Source organism: Zosterops lateralis (assembly GCF_965231275.1).
Source record: "Zosterops lateralis genome assembly, chromosome: 2".
NCBI classification, from domain to species: Eukaryota; Metazoa; Chordata; class Aves; order Passeriformes; family Zosteropidae; genus Zosterops; species Zosterops lateralis.
This window is the reverse complement of record NC_139763.1, coordinates 61,344,602-61,369,394: the sequence shown is the minus strand read 5'-3', so window position 1 is coordinate 61,369,394 and position 24,793 is coordinate 61,344,602. Positions and strand designations below refer to the sequence as shown.

General features: G+C 37.3%; 1 protein-coding gene across 2 annotated transcripts; it reads right to left on the bottom strand.

The window, feature by feature from the left end:
* Window positions 1-416: 416 nt before the first annotated feature.
* DNAJC15 (DnaJ heat shock protein family (Hsp40) member C15) lies at window positions 417-24,793 on the bottom strand. 2 transcript variants are annotated; one of them, XM_083854555.1, is made up of 7 exons: window positions 24,681-24,793; window positions 18,270-18,321; window positions 16,827-16,900; window positions 10,104-10,180; window positions 8,178-8,248; window positions 7,469-7,584; window positions 417-5,102 (listed from the first exon to the last, which is right to left on the bottom strand). In XM_083854555.1, exons 1-6 carry the CDS (start codon window positions 24,780-24,782, stop codon window positions 7,517-7,519), a joined length of 444 nt encoding a protein of 147 aa, XP_083710681.1. In that variant the 5' UTR covers window positions 24,783-24,793; the 3' UTR covers window positions 417-5,102; window positions 7,469-7,516. The 2 variants fall into 2 exon arrangements, with proteins under 2 accessions (XP_083710681.1, XP_083710680.1); XM_083854554.1 differs by lacking the exon at window positions 7,469-7,584.

The following is a 24,793-nucleotide window of genomic DNA, read 5'->3' as shown; positions in this document are numbered from 1 at the left end:
ACTATTTAAAACCAGAGTACAGTAGATGCAATATTTGCTATATTTAAAAAATCCAGCTAATTAACCTCTTCTTGTATAAGCTAGTACATAAATAAGGAAATTGCAATAGCACAGTAGAGCTCTTTTAATGTCACATGAAGCTGTAGAGCAATTACTCTGCGTTCCATAACTACCTCTTGAAAAATCTTAAGAATGTTAATCTGATGATGTTACCATTGTCAAAATTGTAGCATTTCCCATTGTAAGTATAGTTTTGTGATTTCCTAATAATAAAAGAAGTAGGTGTATTGCTAACTAGGCTGACAATTCAAGCATTCACAAGTATCCATGGTTCATTGACCATTAACAATCAGTTATCAATGACAGAATTTCTCTCCCTCCTACTCCATGCCCCCAGAGTAAAATACAAAAGCACATTTTAAATGTAGCTTAAATTTTAATCATTTGCCAACAGAAAACTTTATATGGGCAACATCCCAAAAAGTTGTCAATTTTTATTTTTGCCTCATTTAAAAAAAGTTGGGTACAAGGATTTTGTGTTGATGATGTAATACAGTATGATGACAGAAGAAGACTATTTATTTAAAAGACTTCTAACTCCACTGTATGTATCCATACCAGAGCAACACTGAGAATAAACTCAATAAAACTTAAAAATTGGAGACATTTGGGTGGTGTGTGTTGATTTTTAAATTTGCTTCCTATTTATGTACATAATTAAATTAAGACCTCTAATTTACTTTGACATTATCTTTGCTGTCTTGATTTGATTTGGAAAATTTAGTAAATGAAAAAAAACCCAAAAAACAACAAAAACAAAACAAAACAAAAAATCCCACCAAAAAAATCAAGAAAAGTATTCTTTTTTAAAAGTGTGTCCCAGTACAGATGTAAAATTCTACAGGGATTCAGAAAAGCTCTGTGTATGTGTATAAACATGTGTATGCTTATTCATACATGTACATACAACCTGTTGCTTGAGAACAATTGCTGAAATTACAAAGTTCAAAAGTCCCAAGATTGTGCTGGTGATGACTCAAATTCATTAATATGGCTTTGCAATCTACACACAAAAACCTGCTGCTCATGACCCAAGGAAAACATTCATTTTGTCATAATTTAACTAAAAATTCTGGAAGGTTTAGCTGGCCATTTAGTGCCAGTTTATCATGCTGCTTGCCAAAGTCAGACTAGCATATAACAGCTCATAGAAGAGTCTGAATTAAAAGGAAAACCCTAAAGACAAACCTACAGGAAGTGAGTCTCCTAAGAAGCCAGTAATACCTCAGCTAGTGAATTACCTTAAGTTGTTCAGATGTTGTTACACACTTTGAAGCTGACCTGAGCTCAGTACTCAGGCTCAGCAATCTCACAGGCTTTATGAGCCTTACATTTTGCAGCACAGCACAGCTGCAGCAGGAAGCAGAGCAAGTGCTGTCACCTCCTCAGCCCAGCTTCATCACCAGTCTCACATAAGTAGCAGGTCAGATATTGTGATTTTCACACCCAGACTGATGAGGCACCCTACAACCACAGAGAGCAGACCAGGCTTTTTAGGGAACTGAAGATACCCAATCTGTTGGTTTAAGAATGAGGAAAGTGTTGAACTGACCAAAGACCTTGCAAGAGGGAAGTAATTTTACATCTATGCAGAAGCCAAAATCCAAGCACACAGGATAATAAATTTTTACCTTTAAAACTACCTAGAAGATCAGGCAAAGGTTTTGTAAACTGTATCTCCATTTTATCCCAGTCCCATCCTAAGCCAGAAGTTTTTCAAGTGGCACTCATGCATAGGCAGATAACCAGATTTCACTGGGTGTCTTTGTAGACCTATTCCTAACTCTGCTGTATGAAGGATAAAGAACGAAATATTGGGTAAAATTCCCACGGACTAAGAGCAAAAACCAGGCAGATGAGCAGGCTCCACTTCATTAAATAAACTGGGAATCACTCACAGCAATGTCATATAAATGCATTCAGTCCTGCCTGACTTCTGAAGCTGTAGAGGATATGTGGGACTGGTTATCATCCAAGTAGAAAAACACCTGGGAATTCCCAAGCTAAGAAGTTACAGATGAACATTTTCTGAACATTAAAGCAACACATGAAAAATGAATCTGCTCGTACTACAGATGGACAGAAATTGCACCAGAATAAATCAACCTCTATGCTCTTTTCTTACACAAAAAACACCTACCCATCTGACAAGTAAAGAAAATAGTCTCAAGAGGCTGAATATTTTTAAGATTAAATTACCAGGCTATGTTTTTAAAAATAGTAGCATCCTGTTATTCCTAGCCCAGTGGAGCATCAATCCAGGTGCTGTTTTACAAGGCAGTCTCCAAAGACATTCCTCAGCCTGCCATGTTGACTATCAGCAACAACAAATCGAGCAGCACTTTCATGATTTGCCTTTCCCTGTCCTGTATTTATCCTTCTAAACATCACTTAGTAGGTAAAGCAAGCTGTGCAAGTAAACAGACAAGAAAAAATATGCCATTGTATGTGTGAAGCTTTCACAACTGCTCCTCATTAGCTTATTTTCCAGCATTTTCCAGAGATAGGATGAACCAGTTAATCTGCTGAATTTTTTAATTTCTTAATTTACCAGATTTGTTAACTAGTCAATAGTCTGCTCTGAAAAAAATGGAGAAAGCAGAACTAGAACTCAGTTTTATTTCCTTCTGTTAAAGACAATCTCCCTCATAACTCAGAAAGGCAGAAAAAAGTGTCCAAAATAACCAGACATAAGTAATTTTATCAGGAAAGAAATTATCAACAAGAGAATCCCACAGATAAAAAAGCCCTCTACTTCTTAAAAAGACATGGGAAGTTCATTTTTAAGAACAGAGCAAGAAGCCACCTTTAATGCATTTGTTTTAACTGATACTTTAGAACAGCTCTCTGCAACTCATTTTACTGAGGGAAAAAAAGGCAGCTATGTGAAAACAACAGCTAGTCAGTTCAAAATCATTGAGCAGAATGTTTTTACCACCTATCATTCATATCATTTTTGATTTTGCACAATGATTCATATCACTTACAGATTCCACTTCAGAAAATTAGGAACATCACCATTTCACTTGTCTCCTCCCAAAACGAAAACTCATGGTTCTATTTTTTTTTTTGCCAATACAGACTGATATACCAGCGAAAAGAATTACTAACCCTAAATATGCATTAATTGATGGCTACTCCTTTAACAAGAACCAATTAAATTTACTGCATAGGAATAAACTGTTTTCATTCAAGTTTCTTGTATTAGAGCACTAGTTATATGATGCAACTCTAGTACTTGTACAGCATATGCTATTCCCAGGCAGGTTTCTCCTGGAGGCCTTTTTTGCTTTATCCAGTGAAATTGTGCCATATGTCTTGCCACTCAAATTGCAAAAAAGTCTCTAAAGTACTTAGAATTAGTATTTTCTTTTAGGGTCAACTTAAAATTTTTCATTTCTCTTCAATGAAAGTAAGTGAATTGTGACAAAGTGTGAGGAACCTGATAAAACAAAAGAAAGTATTTTTTCTTCCTTTCAAGGAAAAATCCACATAAACTGAACATCCACCACCGGATGAACTACAAATGCATGTTTTGGTGAATAAATAATTAAAGCATCCAACCTCATATTAACTGCTCTTAGCCACTTACCTCTGGCTAAATAACCTAGAAAATGGAGTATTTTGTATAAATTTTGTATTTGTAGCACTTCAGCAAGCTGTTTGTTGTACCTCTCATGACAGAGTTTGAATTGACACTACAAGTTTTTCAGTCTTGCACTGAATGCACTAGACTGTTTATGCTTAGAGTTTTAATTCAACTGCAGACAACCTACTGGTAGTAATATGCATCAGTCAAGTGCCCCAAACAGCACCTACCCTGAGCTGTCAATCAAAACTTGTTCTCCCTAAAGTCTGAGATCCCTGACTTCAGGATTCCCCCAAGCCAGCACTAGATTGCTAGGATGCTACATAAGGAGGGAGGTACGTATGCTCTAGGATATGAAGCATAATGCAGAAATGTGAGCATTACTGGAGAACTAACCCAGAACTGCTCCTGGAGCCATGTGCAAAGCAGGTACTCTCCTGTTTGTTCCCTGCTGTATCAGTCCTACACCAGGCTCACAGGACAGGGCTAGCCTAGACAAGCAGCAGCCTGGAAAATCCATCTAAACCATGCCACATGGACCTACCTTCTTCAATCCCACTGCCATGAAAACCCTTCCAGAAAACCCCATGTTTACCGCAACTGCTAGAGATTAAACACACTCTGTGACTTGAAGTAAAAGCATGTCTAAATAATTACTTGACGATTTCAGAGATCCTTTAATATGTAAAAGAAGCAACCAAACCCAAGAATCCTTCTTCATCGCTCCAAGCCCCATAAACACACTTAGTGGAAGCTGCAATCTGTAGTCCCATCAGGTATTTTGTCCTGAGTTGTAGCTCTCAAACTGCACCCATGAACAAACCCTACTACTTCACAAATGAACAGATTCAAGCATAAGATAACGCTGAAAACTTGATAATGGGGTCTGTCATATTTCCTGTGACTCAATGCACTGTCACAGATTTTATGGTGACCCTAAAGATAGGGTTGTTTCTTTACTAATGAAGAAACAACTCTATACTAAAGACTGTTTTTAAATTTTTACTTTAAAAGATTCAAAATTTAACAAAAGGAAAAACAATACTTCTGGAAAAACCACACTTGAAAGAACTTTTTCAAAGCTTGCAAGTGATTATAATTCAGTAAGAATACACTAAAATTGGGACAGAATCGTAGAACATCTTGAGTTGGAAGGAACCCGAACGCATCTTCATTCCGACATCCTGGTCCTTGACAGGGCATAACTGTACAGTACATTACATAACTGTAAAAGATTTCAGTTTGCTTTTAAATAATCTTAACATTTTAATTATGACAATAAAGATGAACAATCAATCTTAAGAAACTGTGCAGAGCAAGCAGACATGAAAGTTATTGCACAATGTATCTGCTGAATCTCCTGTGACCCAAGGCTTCGGGTTTCAGTTTTTGGCACTGGATTCCAGCAAGTCTTTTGCTTCATTTATTTTTGTTGCTAAGTAAGGTGATCCACCTGAGAAGAGAAAGGGGAAAGGAATACTGTTTACACATTAGTATTAAGTACCAAACTACCTCACTTGCAGTATCTCTTTATTACTCACTTTTATTAGCTTTTTCCTACAAACATCCTTTTGATATAAACGACATTGATAGGAACTAATTGATAGGGAAACATGAGAAATGTAAACAAAACTGAAATCACTGTAGAATAACACAGAGCAACTCATGTCAGAGAGAAGACTGAAATCTGAAATCACTTTACATTCTGTCATTTATATCTGCAGTGGGATGCTACTGCAAATATATGCAAGGTCAGCTGTCCTGAACAGTCACTTAAACCTAACTACTATTACTTCCACTCATCCTAAAAACTGAGAGGTACAATTTTAAAATAACTTTGACAGAGAAATACTGTGCAAGTATTTCCTGTGTGAGATGCCCAGTTACCAGCCAGAAACCATTAACATTAAACTTCTAGTACACTTCTAACTCCTAGTGCTGAACACTTCATTGCTCTACACTCCATGTAACAATCTAATTACAGTTCAGCAGTCTTTTTGTGTTTGGGTTTTTTTCACTCTCCCCTTGAGTGCCAACCATCTGCCCACAGTAACCAAAAACAACACTGCAAGGTGTTATCAGTCACTTACCACTTACTATAACACACCTATATTTTTATGTGAAAATGTGATTCCAGCAGTACTGTGCACTGCATAGCCTTTTCCAAGGCATTTGTTCAACTTTATTTTTTTTGTTCACCATATCATTCATTCTAATAATCAGAAAAGACAATGATAAAATAAATATGCAGAGCTAGTTGTAGACACATACAAATGAAAAGGTGAGACTTGCTTAAAGACTTCTTTAGGACATTGCTGCAGGAATCCAAATCAGTATAAAGTAATTTCATGGGGTAGTAAAACAACAGGAAAAAAATGAAGTTCTATTCCATGGTTTGGTCTTGTTTGAGTGTTTTAGTTCTAATAGATAAGCTACACTGGAGGAAACTGAGGCAGGGCAAGGGATGCATAATGAATTGGCTACTGAAAAAATAATTTATTTATTTATTTTTTTAAATCAAGTAGCTTTGTAGCAAGGAATAGGATTGACTACTGCTTATTTCACAGAGGAGATAAGAGGATCAAACAAATAGTAAAGACTAAAACCTGCAATAAACAATGTATTTCAAGTAATTTTTAAATGTGCATTGATTTCCCACATGTCTAAAATACAGGACCTTAAAGTAAACTCAAATCTGTTGGAAGTGTTTTCACTACATTTACATCCCTAAGTGCCATATTAATTTTGTAGCCCTCCAATGAGAGGAAATTCAATCTCATGATTGCCTAAGTGTTTGTTTATAATTAAGGCAAGTCCAAAGATTTCTCTCTTCCTTTTTTTTTCTGCAAGGAAATGTTCTTTCATAAAATTTGTAACTGATAACATATAATGTATCAATATAAAAACACTTTAAAACTGAACTGTAAAGATTAATAAGCAAACATTTCAGTAGTACTCTCTGGGGATGTTATCATGCAGATTTCTACATATTTCTTATTTATCTCTAATACTTCTCTCTCCAACAGTTTGGATCTCAAAACACATCTAACTTAAAATCTGCAATTACTGATCTCTTTTCTATCAACCCCAGGTGGTAAAATATTATTTTAAAATTACATTATACCACTGAATATTATTTTTAAATGAACATCTGTGCTACCCACAGCCAGAAGTGATCTATACACAAGCAAACAAGCCTCCCTGTCATGCCACATGTTCAAAATTACTCCAGGCCCTCGCTCTGCAGCTGAAGATATTACACAAGTTTTTTTTTCTACAGCCATACCAGAAGAGCTTCAGGGGCATCATGAGGCACAAATCCCTTCAACTGATGTTCCCACTGAGAAAATGCTCCGTGTCTCACTATCACACAGGAGGGCTCACTACATCCATCCAAACCTACACTGTGCCCAGCTGCAGGGGCATTAAAACTATGTGAGTGCAGCATTAAAATCTTTGTTAGGGTCATTAGGATTTTCCTGATAGGAACCATCTCTTCAGATCTTCTCAATATCCACATGGAGATTCTCAATTCTCTCTGGCTCACGTGTCCACATATTGCTACAAACTTAGAAGTTCATTATTAATAAAACTTCACCTAATAGGGATTCTAGTGGTTAAGAGACTTTTGACAACTGTAATATATTAGAAATGAAGAAGAGAATTTACTTTCTAGGTCTATGCAGCTTATAAATTATAAAAAGAGTAAAAAAATGAAAGTTTGAAATCAAACAAGCAGGACAGCTTTAAAACTACACCGAGGGGTGAAGAGAGAAAATCATCAACTAAACGCTTCCCATGGCCAGTGGACAGACTTACTTTTTCATTTTCTTAAAATGGGGTGCTGGTAGGGAGCCTGTAATTCTGTCAAAAAGATATAAAACCCCTCTGATTTCCCCTTTTGACTTCTGAAATACAGTGCAACTCTTCACCATCTGTTATTTTAAAGTAGAAACAGCAATGAACATATGGGCTTTCTTTCTCAACCAGCTGCAGTGTAGTTAAAGTTATAATAATAGCCTTTCTCTAAGATAAATTTACATTAAAAATCCGGCCAGTAAAGTAACAGTGCCCAGCTTTACATTCTTTCCAAGTGAATTTCATAAAGTCAGAAATTCATCAATGATGTACTTAGTAACTGCAAAACATTTCCCCACAGAAAGTTACTTGCATGCATGCAACTGGTCCATAACAGTTCAAAACAAGAATTCTAGTTTAATGTAAAATTTTTATAGCTTATTTTTCCTTATTTTTCAAGAAGTTTTTGAGAAGTGTGGAAAACTGGTCCCCCGAGCTCATAGTTTTAACTGAAGCAGCACAAATACAGAAAACAACTTCAAAGAAAAATGAGTAAAACCGGTTCATAAAGCTCAGTTTATCTGAGAGAAGACACACACAGAAGCTCGAGTCAATAAACAAACAACAAACGTTTGCACTTGATGTGGTTATTTACACAGTTAGAAAACTTAAAGCATCTCTTAAGTCTCTTCCTTTCCAGCCCTATTTAAGAAAAGTAGTAATTATTTACCTTTATCAGGATGATTCAAAATCATGATTTTCCTATGCGCTGTTCTGATTTTGTCCTTGCCAGCAGATGGACTGCAAAAACAAATTGAAGTGCTTACAAGAACTGCCAGAGCACTCAGGCTAAAAATTAACAGTTTATACTGCCTTCAAAAATAATTAAAACTTGAGATTTTCACCATCTTGTGGTCAAAACATAAAACTACATCTCTGAGGAAGCAACAACAACAAAGGCATGTAAGGCAAAGAGAATGACATTTTTCAAAAGCCTGTGTATTTGACACATAAAAATATCTTTTGTAAAATGCAATACATCCACTCATTTAAAATAAAAAATTTGAAGGGGGAAAAATAGGATAGCCCCAGCAGTTCTAGGGTATATCTGTTTGGTTATTCTAGCATTAAATGCAGAAAAAACAAATTTCCTCGAAGAAAATAAATATTTTTATGACAAGTGACAAAACAACAAATATTTAATATTACTACATTTTGTTCTACTGTAAATATTTTTATAGCAGCTATAAATATTTTTTTCTTTCTGTTGGGGCCTGAAAAAAATGCCTGCATGTGTTGTTTTTGCAAAGCTGTTTTAACATGTTACATTCAGGGACACATTGATTTACAGGTGCTGCCTACATAATGTTGTTTACTTCAATGACATACATAAAATATGTATTTGGCCTAAATTAAATACAGAATATGTACCTTGCTAAACAAATAACCACTTATGGATGCAGTATGCCAACACAGTAAGGCTCTTGTATGCAAAAGGGCAGTTTGAATGGTTCAGGTTTTTATGATTTGTTAGTATGCAGAAATGAATCAGTGTTTTCCACTTCAGGTGACTTCTTAATCAGTGATGATTCAATTAATTAATCTTTCTGTAGATACAGCCTGAATGCAAGGTATGAGCCCAACTAAATTCCCGAGGTAAACAACCTCTCTAATTATTATTCTGTCACAGTGAAATTAGGGTATGTTGCAAAAATAGTTCACAGAAAGGCATAAGAAAAGAACACTTCAATTGAACAGAAAGTAACCTAGAAAGTAAGAAACAAACAGAGGGTGAAAGGTCTCGGATTATACAAATACAAAACTTAAATGATTTATCACACAACTATAGAAAACAATCATCTAAATTTTGATTTGTAAAGATGTTTTTAATACTAAAAAGGAAAGCCGTTATACCACATTTAGAGCCTCAGATAGCCAATTCCACTTTTCCCCATAACTGAGTAGCACTTGCATATTACAGAAGATCATGCAGGTCTGCTCAAAAAAGCAACTGTGAAAAGAAGGTTTTACTTCAAATTTGCCTCGTTTATGAAATATTGCTTATCTTACAACGGGCTCTAAAGATTCTTTATCATTGGGAAAAAAATATATAATGTCAAAATCACATTTTCCTTGACTCACAATCTGAGTCACACCAACATCATGCTGCTTCTGACATCACCAACTGGCCAAGAAGTTTACCACTGTGGTGAGGACAGCTGATATGCTGCAGGGCAGGGCTGACATTCAGAGGCACCTCAAGAGGCTGCAAGAAGGGGCTGACTGGAACCCTTCACAAAATTCCACAAGGATGGATATAGAGCCTGCTACTTGGGATGAATCCTCCCTTGCCATGCTAGAGGCTGGGAAATGCCTGGCTGGGGAGTGGCTCTCCTGAAAGGGACCCAGGGGCACAGCATGAACAATTCTCCACTGCAGTTACCATGCCTTCAATCCAAACAAAAGTCACAAGTTATATGAGCAATTTTTTGTTTTCTGTTTAGTTTAGGCAGAGTATTAGAATAATTTATAAGCCATTAGAAGTCTTTTACAAAAAATGTTATGGTTTTGGCAAGAGTATTCCACAGTTTTGCAACATGCATCTGCTTCATTCAATACTTGCTAAAGTAAAAACATATTGATGCAACATACCTACCTTACACCTAAAATAAGACTTGCTTCTCGCCTACTCATTTTCTGTTCAAATCCTCCTTTATAGTAGGATGAAAGACTCTAAAAAGAAGAAAGTCAAAAAAAGCAATAATTAGTTCATGCACAAGGTGCCAGGAACTAAACTGTAGTTATATGACCTCATTCAGAGCATTACATTAATCTATAATTTATTTCGAAGGCATAGAATGACTGGAAAGCAGATAATATGAAAAGACTTTTCCCAAGTGATAACACATACAAAAACCAACTTAAAAATAACTACCTGTGTTTTCACAATCTTCTACTGTTAATAAGAGATATTAGTAGCTACAACCATTAAAATCCTGCCTCCAGGCAAAAATCCAGTCCAGAATCAAAGTACATACTAGCATAGGATGGTACAGTGCATGTGATGGGGAGCGCATGGGAGGGGAAGTAGGATAATTGTTGAGAACAGCACTGGTACCATCAGAGTGGAAAATGCCAAAAGTAACAATAGTTTGGCATCCATGGGTGTTATGGACAATCACTCCAGATATTTCTACAAAGAAAGTAGGTAAAAAACCCAGTGGAGATAGGAATAGATTTCCATGTGAAGGAAATTACTTAAAAAGTGTATCATGAGTTCTTTGAAGGAACCCTGAAACTAAACAAAACAAAACAAAAAAAAAAAAAAAAAAAAAAAAAAAAAAAAAAAAAAAAAAAGAAGGCGGCTTAGCATAAAGCCACAACCTCTCTTTCAAGAAAATACTGAGCTGGAGAACAGTGGTAAATAGTGAAGTATATGGGGAAATCCTAAGCCTTTACATCCTTCCTTCAGAACCAGTGACTGACAACTATTAGATACAGGATCTGGGGTTAATTTTAATTCATTGTCATATGAAACTTTATCCACTGTTTTTAGAAGAGAAGAAAAAACAGTAGGAAAAGAACACCAAAAAGGAGATGGAGATGAGAGCAAATCATTACAGCAATTATCATAGAGAATAGGTTGAAAGTGTATTTGTCCATATATTTATTTTAAATTATAAAAAAACCCCTACAGAACCACCACTGATGGTTAGCAGTGATCACAAAGTGAACGTTTCTGTAAGTCCCAGAGGCTGCAGATGTAGCTCCAAGCCTTGGGGAACTGGCACACAGAAATCACTTAACAAGACCGATTTTTTTTTCCTCGATGCAAAACCTATTAGCTGGGGGAAAATAAGCTTCTTTTGTTGCTATCAAAGGGAAGTCTGGCCCGAGAGCTGAGACTATTTTTAAGTATTCCCATTACCCCCAAGTAAAATGTGCCTGGCCCTTGAAAAAACACTCACTAAATATAGCCATTCATATTCAGTGAGAATTTTGCCTTATGTCTACACAAACTCTCTTATATAATTTCAAAACCATTATATAGCAGTTAAAGGTCTCTGTCTATGATATCTAAGCAAAGTGTTTAAGCTTAGGAGAGGTATCACCCAACAGTATGGTTCAGAAATACTTCACCTATTGCTACCATAAAGTTACATGCAACCACAGAAGAGATTTTTTTAGTGTGTTGTTGTGATCCAAGACTAATTTTATCTTCCTTTTTCCCACCTCAAATCATGAATAAAGTAACCACTACTGTAACACTACAGGTATCAAAGCTGAAGGAACTGTGGAGGTGCCATGCCAACAAGGAGAATATGTGGAGCTGCCACTTCTGTAACTACAGGGTAACACAAACCAGGTCTGCAATAGTGCACATGGACATGACAGGTTAGAGGGGGCAACACTAAGGGAACACACAGCTCTTCTCTGGTTCTCAGAAGGGAAGAGATGTCAATAATTTAATGGCCAACAGGCAACACCCTTGAAGAGCAGAACAGCACAGAAATTTGCAACAATGCCCATACTACAAGCAAAAGAGAAAAGCACACTTCAGTGTTCTCTGAGTTTTTCCAGACGCATTTGCTCCCAAAGCAGTCTAGCTGGACATTGCTTCCTGAATTCTTCTCTGCCCTTCAACTCTGCCATACAACTCTAATGCAGGAGAACACTACTTTGTTATAATGTAGAGAAGACCAACATTTGAATTTCCTTTAACACAGTTTGTCTCTGTTCTTGGTAGATTTCATCTAAAACACTATTGAAATTGAGAGACTAGGGAGGGATGGCTGCAGGCTTACATTCAGAAATATTTTTTCATATTTATAAAGCTTACTTCCTTGACACTGTTCTAACCTTAGGAAGCCTCAGTTCACCTCCAAGAGGAATGAAAGAAGAAATTCTGTTGCCTGTGTCCTTTCAAAAACAAACAAAAAGAGTTTGTTGAATTGGTCTCCAAGAAAAAATATTTTCTTCTTGTAAGTGAAGGATGTAGCAACAATAATCTATTCTTAAATTAATATCTCCATCCTAAGCAGGATTTAAAGCAAAAGGAAATTACACATAAAAGCATTTTTTCCTGTTGGTTAGAAAAAAGAGGAAGAAACATCGAGACTTCATTTTAGGCACCACTTTGGCAAATTTCAAGTTCCCTAATGAAAGTATTTTTGCATGCTACTCAAACTAAACCATTTTTTTCCTAGTTGTATATTCTAAGTAATGGCTGGAAAGATATTTTTCTGTTACAAGAACTCCTTGATGAGCAGGCAGTTCTAGACACTTGATTATTTATTAGCTCCAGCAATTGCAAAGAAAATTTTGTACTGGAAAAATCATTGAAATGAGCTCTTCATTCCTTTGTACTATTTGGGGGAAGGGAAGAAGGTATCAGTTAATTTACCTAATTTCCTTGCACATTATTACTGTTTAGCAATTTATGTAAGTCCTCCTTTCTGAACAAATGCTATTAATAGGTTTGGGGCACAGGGCAGAAAATGGCTGCACTTGCTTTGCAAACATCTATTCAGTCTTGCAAATCTTCACAAAAGCAACCAGATAAGAAAATCTAACGCACAGGGACCATGACATCTTCAAGATACTTTTTCTTACACAGCACAGGGAAAACATAATCACTGTCTCCATGCTAGTTAAGAGACTGAAAATACCAAAACTGAGACCATACATTACATTATATTACATGGATTAGTGAATTTTTCTGGAAACTGTATGTTGCTGTTCCAGGACCAATACAGTCCTCCACCAAAAAGGTAACAAACACCGGAGGAAAAAAAACAAACCAAACACTAAAAACAAACTACAGCCACAAACTATTTAGAAGCTGTGATATAATATAGACTTTTGCTAGTATCAACTTTAACTTCCTTAACTTTAGTTAGAAAAGAAATCTTATAAAATGGACTGCATTGTTCTTTGGAAACTTTATTTTCAATTAAGGACAGGAGAGATGGTTTCTACCCTTACCTCTCAACTCAGAACTATATGAGTCTGAGCAGAGTAAGATCCAATAAGGGAAATACAGTGAGAAAACATAATGATGTGCTACAGAAGACACCATTTTCTTATGGAACACAGAGTTTCATGACTGTGGGATTTGAGTATTTTGACAATTTATGGCTTAGAATTGCTGTTTCTGTCTTCAGTATCTTCTATCTGTCTTTCAATCCTCAATATCATTGATTCTACAAAGAAAGGTAATGAATGCTACTGAAATGCTTGCTTCTTTATTTCACACTTTAAAGAAATATTAGTAGTATAATTAATAGCATTAATTCTGAGGAAGAAAATCCAGATGACTACTCAGAGCTATGCACCTTCTAGTGGCAACAGATTCTTATCACTACACACAGAAACAGAACAGTATCACTAGCATTTGTGACACCAGTGACAAAACTACTCTCAAACTAAAAAAACACATTTCTGTGAGAGCAAGCACTATGACTTTTCGTAGAGTGGAAATGACAATGTTTCCTCTAGGGTCTTTCTCCATTGAAAGAAAGATGTTAGAAAACTTCAAGACTAAATTACAGAAGCATTTACAAATATATATTCTTAAATACGAAGTAACTATCTTAAATGAGAGGTAAAAATTCAGAATAAAGGTTTTGTTTGTATCTGCTTACTATTTCTGACTAAACAATGAGTGCAGTTGTTGACTGTACACGTTACTTATTTACGTAGGTAAATAGGAAGCGTAAAATCCTCAAGATACAGCAAGCAGTATGATGCTTAATAATTGGTAATAAAATGATCACTTAATAATTGCTCAGCTTGACCATTCCCAAGTCATTTATTAGTGAGCAGACAGAAAGAATAAACAGAATTACCTTGTGTGATTGGGAGGGACCAACATCACCTGTGACTTCGACCACAAACAGAGCAGGGGATGCATTGTAAATGTAGGAGGAAGAGTGGGGGCTTACAGAGGGAGGCAGATAGCTTTTAAATAGCAGCTGTTCACACCCTCAAGAAGAAGGAGGCCATGAGGGGCAAGGTTTCAGAATAAGTGCTGAAAATTATAGTGACCAAGTTAGGTGCCTTCAAACACCATAGAAACCCGGCTAAGTAACACTGAGGCAAGACACTAAAGGTCATGAGATACTTTTTCCATTAAACACAGGTAGAAGTACCAACTGCTTGATAATCTTTGTCAGTACAGTGTAAAGGGCAATAAGCTGTTAAGAAACATGATAAAATTGCTAATTCACAAGTTATACTCAGCAACTTTAAATTCCACAAAGTCATATAAAACTACTAAAATAAGCAGTTTGGAGAATAAGCACTTACATAGGATCTCTGCATTTAATCTTTTATCTATTGTTTCAAAGAAAGTAACTCATTGTTAAGGGAAGAAGAAAAAAATATTAAAAAATACAAACCAAGAAAGTAGTAGCTGTAGCATAGTAAAAATCTTGGCTAAGAATTATACAAGGATCTTTAATTTGGACCATGGTTGTAGAAGAAAGATATTATCACTATCCTTTCAGAAATATAAAGCCAGCAAATACACACAGTAAATGGCAAACAGGAGGAGTTTTTACTGTTTCCAGTAGATCTCATCTTACATTGAAAACCTGTATTTTCAAGTTCAGAAATAGAATAGCAGAAGAGATACCCTACTGGAAATCAACACACAATTCTGGGCAGAAAGGCAGGATGTGAAGGCAGACAGAGGACACTGCTCCAGGGACTAGGAACATTTAGAATGCAGAAGCTCTTCGTTTGCTCTTTATGGTTGTTCATGAATTCTGCAGGACTCAAAGTCACTGTGGTAAAAATGAGATAGGTTTGTAATGAGCTTGGCTCAGTCAGTATTGAGGGGTGCAGTTTCCTAGGAACAGACACCTCTCCATGCATAGCATGTCACATTTCAATGTGTTAAAAAGAGTCACTGCCTGCTTTCTTATGTGAATGTGTCTGAATTTAGATTCTCTAGCCCGTATCTACAAATGGATAGAAAAAGAATTGCTGGAGTAAAACTGCTAGGGAGGGAGGGAGGGAGGAAAGGAGGGTGAAGACTAAAGTACTCCATACTCTGAAGCCACATGTACTGTTAGCTACATCTAGTAAGCCTGCAAGTCAGCCTGTATCTGTATCATGTGAAAGCAATTTAATTCACAGTACCTAAAGTTGCATCTGAAGTTTTGGCAGACAACATGGGAATATCTCAAAATGTTTTTTTGAAATTGGAAAAAAAAATTGACATTGGTCTCACAACAGCAATGCAGTAAGAAGGAGAGAGAGAAAAAAAAAAGTTTTCCAGGAGCACTGTTTCTGGCTGAAACACATGGCAAGCAAACACAAATGTGGACCAGCCCCAAGAGGACAGCTGAATCTCCTCCCCAGGGAGCTTGCCTTGATCAAGCTTGCACCTTCAGCACAGGAACACCAAGCACAGATGGCAAATGAATTTGGACCACAGTGTCTGTTTAGACAGGTTCTGTGCTGCAACTGGCCTAACATTAGTAGGTACAATGTTAATATCATGTTTTTTAAAAACCTATCTTTAGTATATTTTTTAGGAAATAAAAATCTGCACAACTACTCCCTGAACATGCTCACCCATCAGCATTATGAAGGGAATAGCAGGGTTAAGTGTACACAGACTACAAACTCTGAAGGAACACACTATCTCTATCTCATTGGGAATTACTTCAATCAAACAGGAACGGAAGACATGTACTTATTTACCAGAGGAAAACACAGCCACTGAAGCAGTAAGTAAATGCTCTCAAATATTCCCTGCATACGTATCACACACAACACTCTACTTCTTCATTCTTTCCCTCATTATTGTATTTTTTTAACAAGCAAGGCAAAACCAAAGAACAGAAACCTGGTTAAAAGTTCAAATTAGCTGGAGAAGAAAAAAAAGACAACTCATGTGTTAACCAGCCCACAAGTTCTCCCATCTCCATGGCAACTCATCCTAGAAGTTCACCAATTTGTCTTCTTGATTTTTAACACTGTATCTAAAAGACTAAATTCTTTCACTTTTAGCTGCTGGAAATGAAACTGCATGTCATCACTTTGCAATATTTAGGAATTAGTGACTTTCTCACTGCGTACTTGAACAATTTATCTTTACACTTACTAGTAAACGGTTCCAAAACAAGGAACATCAGCAGAAAAAACTGCAACTGTTTCTCAAACTCATAAACACCTTTTGATACAGCTTCATCCATAGGGATTTAAAATATAGCAGACAACATGCCAGAACTTACACAGCAGGGAGCAGCCCTACCCTGAGAAAAAATTACTTATCTGGTACTTAACTGTATTTAACAGAAAATGTCTCCTTTCTGAATACTTGAAATACAAAATCATAAATTTAGCATAAAGTAGTATCTAAACTTACGGAAGTTGAAATCCTCTTTGCCGCCTCTGTAATTGTCTGTTCCAATGGTTTCCAAACGCGGAAAGCGTAACGGCCTGAAAAAGATGGAGCTTAAATGAAATATTCACTAAAATGCAAAAAGAACCCCCACAAGCAACCTCCAACTTACGTTCATCAGCTTACAGCAGAAAAAATTTTGGTTTAAAAAAAACCCCAAACTATTGGGAGAGGGAGAAGAATTTTAGTATACAGCATCTAAAATTCTAGTCATGTACTGCAAAGATCCATTGTGTTTACTCACTATTTAACTCACTAAATAAACAGATTTAAATACATTTCAATATGATAAATGAAGATATCTGCCTTGTGAACTTTAAGAAAAAGGGCAGTTTCAAACATTAGGTTTGGGTATACATTATTTATTAAATACTGTTCAAAGGTTATGTCTTCAAAGAAAGAAATCCATGTACTACACATTTCTTGTTGTGACGCTGTATGCTTAATTACACACCTTGTAAACACTGCATTTTTAATTTCGTTACAAAAAGATGATCTTCTGGGATTCAGAGCCATTCAACTCCCCACTAGCACTGAATGTCTATAGCTAGGAAAGACTAGAGGGATTCCTGTAAGGCTGTGTTCCCAGAAGTACAAAGCAGGTTTATCAACAACAAAATCAAGATTTATACCACGTCACTGGAGGATTTTCCATGTAAATCCTCTCTCTCCAGTTATTGTTTTAAGTATTCTTCAGCAATGTAGCTTACTATTACACGCAATGGAAAAACTATTTATAAAATGTGCCTCTGCTTAATTCAAATACCATCTTGCATTTATTCTTAAAACACATATCGTGTCCATAAGTTTTAGTGATCTAAGTGCGTACCTATGTTAACAGAGAAGTTAAAACCACATTAGAGTATCTCTGTTGAAATACTATGATGTACCATTACCTCACTCTCTTCTTAATGCTTTGTGTTAACCAATATTTCGTGCTAAACTCATGCCCTGTGTTCAAACTACAACCTACTTTTCAGAGTAACAAACAGTCCAGATGCAAAGAGCTCAGGTAATAAACAATGTAGTATGGAAACAGTTAGTATAATACATCATCATAGTCACTAAACCCTTTTATTTTTCTCTGTTTCAATTTGTTGAGCACCATCTTCACATCACAGCATCTTGTTGCACTCTTCTGTACTAAAGGGCCTCATACATTGCAATATGATAATAAGTAAATAAAATTTTCACCTTTCATTTTGCAGATGAAAAGCAGATGGAGCATTTTTCAAAAAGAATTTTGGAATTTATGACTTTGAAGGGACAGGAACTATAGGTGGACCCAAATTTCCATAGTACTCTCAAGCAACCTTTCCACTTTCCATTATTTATATTCACAAAAACTTCATTAACTCTTTTGGAAAACACAATTCACAACAGAGTTCTGCTAGTAATTCACCTTACCTGCAAATGAAACAGTTGCAATGCCAAGTCCAAGTGCTATCATAGTCTTGGCCTAAAGCAGAGAAACAGCAAATCAGAATAACATGCGAATTCTAATTTGATATATACACACCTTTTACTTTAATGAGCATTTCTGACGTCTGATGTGGACATTTCACTTACAACTTACTAAAGCAACGAAAGGAGGTTCTGTATTCCACAGATTACATTAGATTTTATAGTTCAGTCCCATTAACATACACCAATCAGGTTTAACCTGAACTACCCACTAGTGCACACACACTGAAATCAGCTCATAGTATGCATTGATAAAAACACAAGGCACACAACTATACAGGATTACTTGAAATTACTTGCAGACTAATTCAACACAGTACATAACAAAGTATCCATTTATTACAAAACCATGAAGAACTAACTCAAAACTCCCATATCAGGTCTATGTATTTTTCTACACAGTGCTTGAAAAAGTCGGGCATTTCAAGAAGGATAAGAAGTATCCCTGTGTTGATCAAGAAGCCGATGAAAGGTATGAAGTAAACCTTAAAAAAAGGACTGACTTCTCACACGTTCGCACAATTCAGGAAGAGTAACAAGCTCTCCACTTCTGAAAAGCCTCCATGTAATCTTTGAAACAAAGGAAACAGTCATCTGCAGTATCACCTGTCTTATCATATGACAGTTCAATAATGCCTTGAATTTTCCCCCAGGAAACCTGAAAAATCAGATTAGGTTTATCTTGAATTCAAAACATAATGACAGTGAAATGCTTTTATCACCAGACTGTCTCTTCTATGTATGACTTACTTTCACAATTATCCCATAACTGGCTTATAGGTTTTATACAAGCAATTCTGACAGAAAGACTTAAAGCTCCAACTTCAATGTGAATGTCCTAACAACTGCATCTGGAGCCAAGATGCCTTTGCCACTAAGATTTCTGGGGCCGAAATACTCTGTTTTTGATTGCACCCAACCTCATTTCTAGACTGTGGGAGCAGTGGAAGAGTTTGGAAATACTGTTTTCAAAGCCTTTCTAGAGCTGGCTTAGTAGGGCTGAGATAAGGGGTTGGCAACTTGCCCAGCAAACAGGCAGCTCTACAAGATGTAGGGGCTGCCCTCATGCCCAGTGGCTCCTACAGGTGAGCTCTGAGGGTGAGTGGCTGTGGCTGCTGCCTGGAGCACTGAGCTCAGGACAGAAGAAGTTGCAGCCTCCTCTGAGGTCCCTGAGAAGCAGCTGTATTCCTCTGGATCTAGCATTTGGATGCTGCAGATTTTAACTAAGTACCTACCTCCCACCTACCAGAGGGGGAATTTTTGCCTTAGAAATTTGCCTGTATATTACATTTTAGTAATCTAACTCTTCCATTTCAGTGCAGTCTTCAGTCTCAATATTAACATTCATTTCTGAATATAAAAAGAATGTAGTGGCTTTATGTCTGTTATTTTTTTCAGTTTCACAAAATTTCCTTTCATCTTTTTCCCATGAAAAAGCTTAAGCATGTTATCTTAAATGGTAGATGATGTAAAATTGTGACGCATACAGTTAATCTCTTCACTAAACTAAAACTCTTTCCATTTCTTCTCACGAATCAGTTTTCTCAGGCTCTCAACATTCAAACATCAAAAAAAATTCCCCCACTTACACACAAACCACAACCATCCACCTTTCTGGAAATATCATAACCCTATAGGAATTCTATATTATTCTGTCCTGTGGTTTGTGACCATGAATTAATATTCAAGAGTTTCCTTGACTTATTCAGACTGACAGCAAGAGTTTTTTACTAAGTGGTTACAGTCAATTAAGAGCTCAACAATGTGTGAAATAGATCATGTTGGCAAAAGAAAAAAAAATTAGCCTGTGATTATCCAAATTAAGTTATACTTGCTTTGCCACCAAAAAGGTGGTTTAAGTCAGCAGTTTACAAGACATGCAGGTTGCAACAAGGCATTAGCAACAGGCACCTCATCACAGGCAAGACCAAGCACAGAGACCAGACTAATAAATAATACCAGGATTCTGTCAGTTCAGTGCAGAAGTAGCTTAAGTGTTTTTGCACAGTAATCTGGGAGCACAGTGCTGAGACCCCTGGGGACCTCTGGCATAGTTGGCCATGTCCACTGGAATGCATTAGTCCAATCTCAGTGGAAAGCACCAGCAGTTAGTGGAAAGCAACTGCTGCTGGGAATTCAGCAGGTGAAAACAAACCACGGCAGCAGCCCTTGAACAGGAGCAGGATGCAGGATCAAGGGGAAAATGAAGACAAGACAGAGAACTTGGTAAAAGTGGTAAAAAGCTCAAGCCAGAAAGGAACAAAAGACTGTCCATACATTAAGTACAGGCAACAGAAAATCTGAGAAATACTGGTTTATGGTAACTCACCTTATTTGCATTACGAGCACATTAGAGAAGAGTCACTTGCCACATATTAGCAAAGAAGTGGTAACTTGACACATCAAAGCATCTTGAATGCTTGTTATGGTGTGAATGTATCCTAACTATACACATGATAAAAACTAAATTTCGATCAGTGTGAGATTGCAGGTTTGGCTTTTCCTAGACACAGACTCTCATAAAAGCAGTGGCAATTTCAAGTACTAACCAGCAAGTTTTTTAAGTCCAACTTGACTCAGTTTCCTTTCCCATGCTCACTCAATTCAGGTGAATATTTAGAAGAATCAGTCAAGGTTAGCCTGGTGCTTTGAAATGTAAAGTCCAAAGCTTGAATTAAATGCACTCCTTTCATGTCAATATTAAATGAAAGCAACCTGCTCTCCCTGTGGAAGGCAGCAGTTCATTTACAGCATGCTAATACAACTACCACCATGATCATTTTTTTCTCCTATTGCTTGAAATTGCATTTCATAAGGGATAAATAAATAAATACATATGAACTGACTTTCAATTATGACAGAATTGACCTTCCCCCACCCCCTCCAATAATGCTGTTAAGAAACTTCTAAGATGTGGATTTTAAATGAAATCATTATGTTAAGATCCAAGAGGGAAAAATAAAGAAATAAAGTATTAAAAACTAACATCTGTCCCTTTCTTTATTCAATGAATCAGCTCCCAAAGGTTAGTCATCAACCCTATGCTATTCTGCTGATCTCAGTATTCTAATTTTACTATGTAATTCAGTCTTCAGTAACAAACCCTGCTAAAGGAAACAAATGAAAAAGTTATGCTAAATCCGTAAAACCCGAGTTTTCTTAATCCTTTTCAGAAATGAGTATAAGAAACTACAAGCATTAGAAAGCCAATTGCAAGACCTGATTTACCTATGCATTTGGCAAAAGAGCATAAAGCATATTAATTAACACACAGTATGTTAGAAAACAGATATTTTCTGCCTTTTCCTTTAATATTTAATTCTCCAGTAGCCTCAATTTTTTAGCAGAAGAAACACAGGAAGACATTATTTTTGCAAATCTCCAATCCATGGCGCCCTTCTAACTTAAACATATTCAAAAACTAAAATTACATATATGGTTCTTAGCATTAGAGCTCCTCCTATGAAATAGAAAAAAAGGTTAAATTTTTAAACAAAAGGAGAATTTCAAATGCATCATTTTAAAACTTCAGCACAAGACTCTTACATCTGACAACGGACTGCAAATGCTAATGCTCTCCAAATGTTAAAACTTGTCTGTCTGCATAGGATTTGGATTTTATACTGGTTCTTCTACCATAACCGGAAGAACACCCTTTTCAGTAATTTGAAAAATATTTTGCTCTCCTCATACTAAGGTTCACACACACAGCAGGAGCCCTACAGTCTTTTGCCTTGGAAACCTACAGTGAGCAGAACAGAATAAAAAGCACAGAGAAAACAGTAATTTGTTTTCATGGGTTGAATGGCATTTTGCAATTAATCCATGCTTAATCATGGACCAGTAAAACAGGAAGTATGTACCCATATTCAAGTAAATACACAAGTATAAATTAACTAAATTTTTTTAGGGTTTGGTTTGGTTTGTTTGTTGTGGATGTTTTTATTTCTGTACACTTCTAAGAAGTAGGATACACAAGTATATTAACTAACTGTACAAAAATATTTCTGAAAATAGATATTCCCTTAAATAAAAATTCTTGACTTGAAATATAAATGATTGTTTGGTATGGAAGATAGAATAAGGCTTCCACTCCTCAGAAGAATAACTACAGTTTATTGGAATACTGCTCTAGAGCAAACCACCTTACCAACACTACATGGAGGCAGAACAATTTTTAAGTGGGATTATACTATAAACTCTGTGCAACTGATTTGATTTCATAATCTAGTGTTTTCCCTCTAGAATTAATCTTCCTATGAAATGTAATTTGTTTTCCAACAGTAAATTAAAAGTAATTTCAGAAAGATGCTGTTCTCCACACTGACACAATTCTCACATCATTTTGTGTGCTTTAATTTATAGCAACCTTTTTGGTTTTTATATTTTATGACTACAGTTCCAGATGGCTTTTCATAGGACATTGAACCAGAGCAAGGTTCAGTAATAGAACAATCACCATAAGGTATTCAAATCAATCTTTTTGAGTATGTATTCATTAACAAAGGCTCCTGTGGGTGATCTTTGAGCACACACTCCTCATGCTTCCACTGCTGCTCTTCCATTGCTCCATATGCTTTTGTAAAACAACCACAAGAGTAAATATGATCATGAGCAAGTGACTTTCAACTAATACCCTGGGCTAAAGAATAAATTCCAGTAGAAAACTGTAGACATCCAGATTTCAGTCCTCTAAAGAACCCCCTCAGTCTCCAGACCTTCCAGAAGAATGTGACAATACCCACAACAACAAAGCAAACGATGCTAACTCCAAATGCAGCTTTTATCCCAGATAGGTAAGAAGACCCAAAGACTCAATAAAATTCTAGGAATTCCCTGCTAGCATTCTGCAGGGAGAATGGCCATGACAATAATGAGTTTCAGAGCCAGCTTCTTAAGATTACACACTTGCTGTTAAATACACAGGAAGACTCTTCTGTGGGGAAAAAAAAAAAAAAAAGTCCTAGACTGTAGTAACAATGAATAAATAACTTAGAGAACTGTGATTTGTAAAACTGTGTTTGAAAAAAAGTAGAAATATTGTAGAGACAACTTCACACACACAATTAGGTTAGGCAAGTAAGACTTCAAAAGCCATTTAAAAAATGTGAAAACTTCACCATCTGGGGCTTTATGCCATGTGTTTTTCCCAATTCTCTCTTCCAATGGGAACTCACTGTTCCCTAACTATTTGAAGTGACAGGAATGAAGAAATGGGATAAAGTCCCAGCATCCTTTCCTCTAGAGCACGACACAGCATAGGAAACTGGAGACACTCTGCTTCCCCTCAGCCTTTCCACATTACAAAGTACCAGATGAGAATTACCCTTCTGAAACAAAACCTTCAACACTCAGACCTGCCTGTGGCAATAACACTTGCACAGTGCATGAAAACGTGTCGGGTATCACCTTTTCACGGCAGGGAATGAAATTTTCGGCCTTGTTTGCGAATGCCGGGGCTGAAGTGTTCCATGCACCCCGCTGTGGAGCCCCACAAGATAAGGGGCTAATGTGTGTGTTCCAAACGCCCACGGGCTGTGGAGCCAACCAAGGGCTCTGGGTAGTGACAGACAAGAATTGCTGGCAATAACCAATCGTTGGTATCAACACGCCGTGGGAAAGAACAACCTGTGGCTGGAGAAGGGGGGATGCAGAGGCAAGGCAGCGCTTTTCCCTGTCCTCCTTCCTGGAGGTAAATGCAGTCCAGCACAGGGCAGGGATGAGGCCAAGAAGTGGGCACACAATGCAGGGGGGTGATCAAGATCACCAAAGACCCCCCCAGGCCCTCCAGCCTGTTTCCAGAATTGCGCAAAAAAGTGAGAAATCTGTCTCCTTTGGCAGGAAAAACCTATCCATAAAAAAGTGTCCCCACGCACGCCCAGGACATTTCATCAGCTAGACTGAGGCTGGACCCAGCACTGGTGATCCCGTTTACTTTCTCTCTCACTTTTCCTCTCTTTCTTTTTCTATTCTCCTTTATTTCATATCTTCTTTTCTCTCTTCCCTCTCACCCTACTCCTTTATCCAATATGCTTACACAGTAGATCAGAGCCAACATTTCTCCGCCAACCGTGTAAAGCACTAATACACCTAATTGGGACCAGGAGCACTTAAGAACAGTGGGTTTGTCCTTCCCCTGACAGGTGGGACGCCACGCCCGCGGCACCGGGCCAAGGACCCTGTGCCCCCCAGCCTCCCTGCCCAGCCCGGAGGGGAGCGGAGAAGGCCTGTCCCCGCAGCCCGGCCCCCGCCCCGCTCACACACGTCACCCTTCACCCGTGTGAAGGCCCGGGGTGAGAACGGGGCGGTAGCGGCCTCACGGCTCCGGGGGCGGGGGTCCCGCCATGCGCTCACCAGCCCCCGGTCCAGCTCGGCTTGGCCCTTGCCGGCGCCCGTAGGGGTCCGGCTGTACTCGGCGTAGCGCAGGCCCTCGGAGGAGGCCGCAGTGCCCTCCATGACTGCGCGGG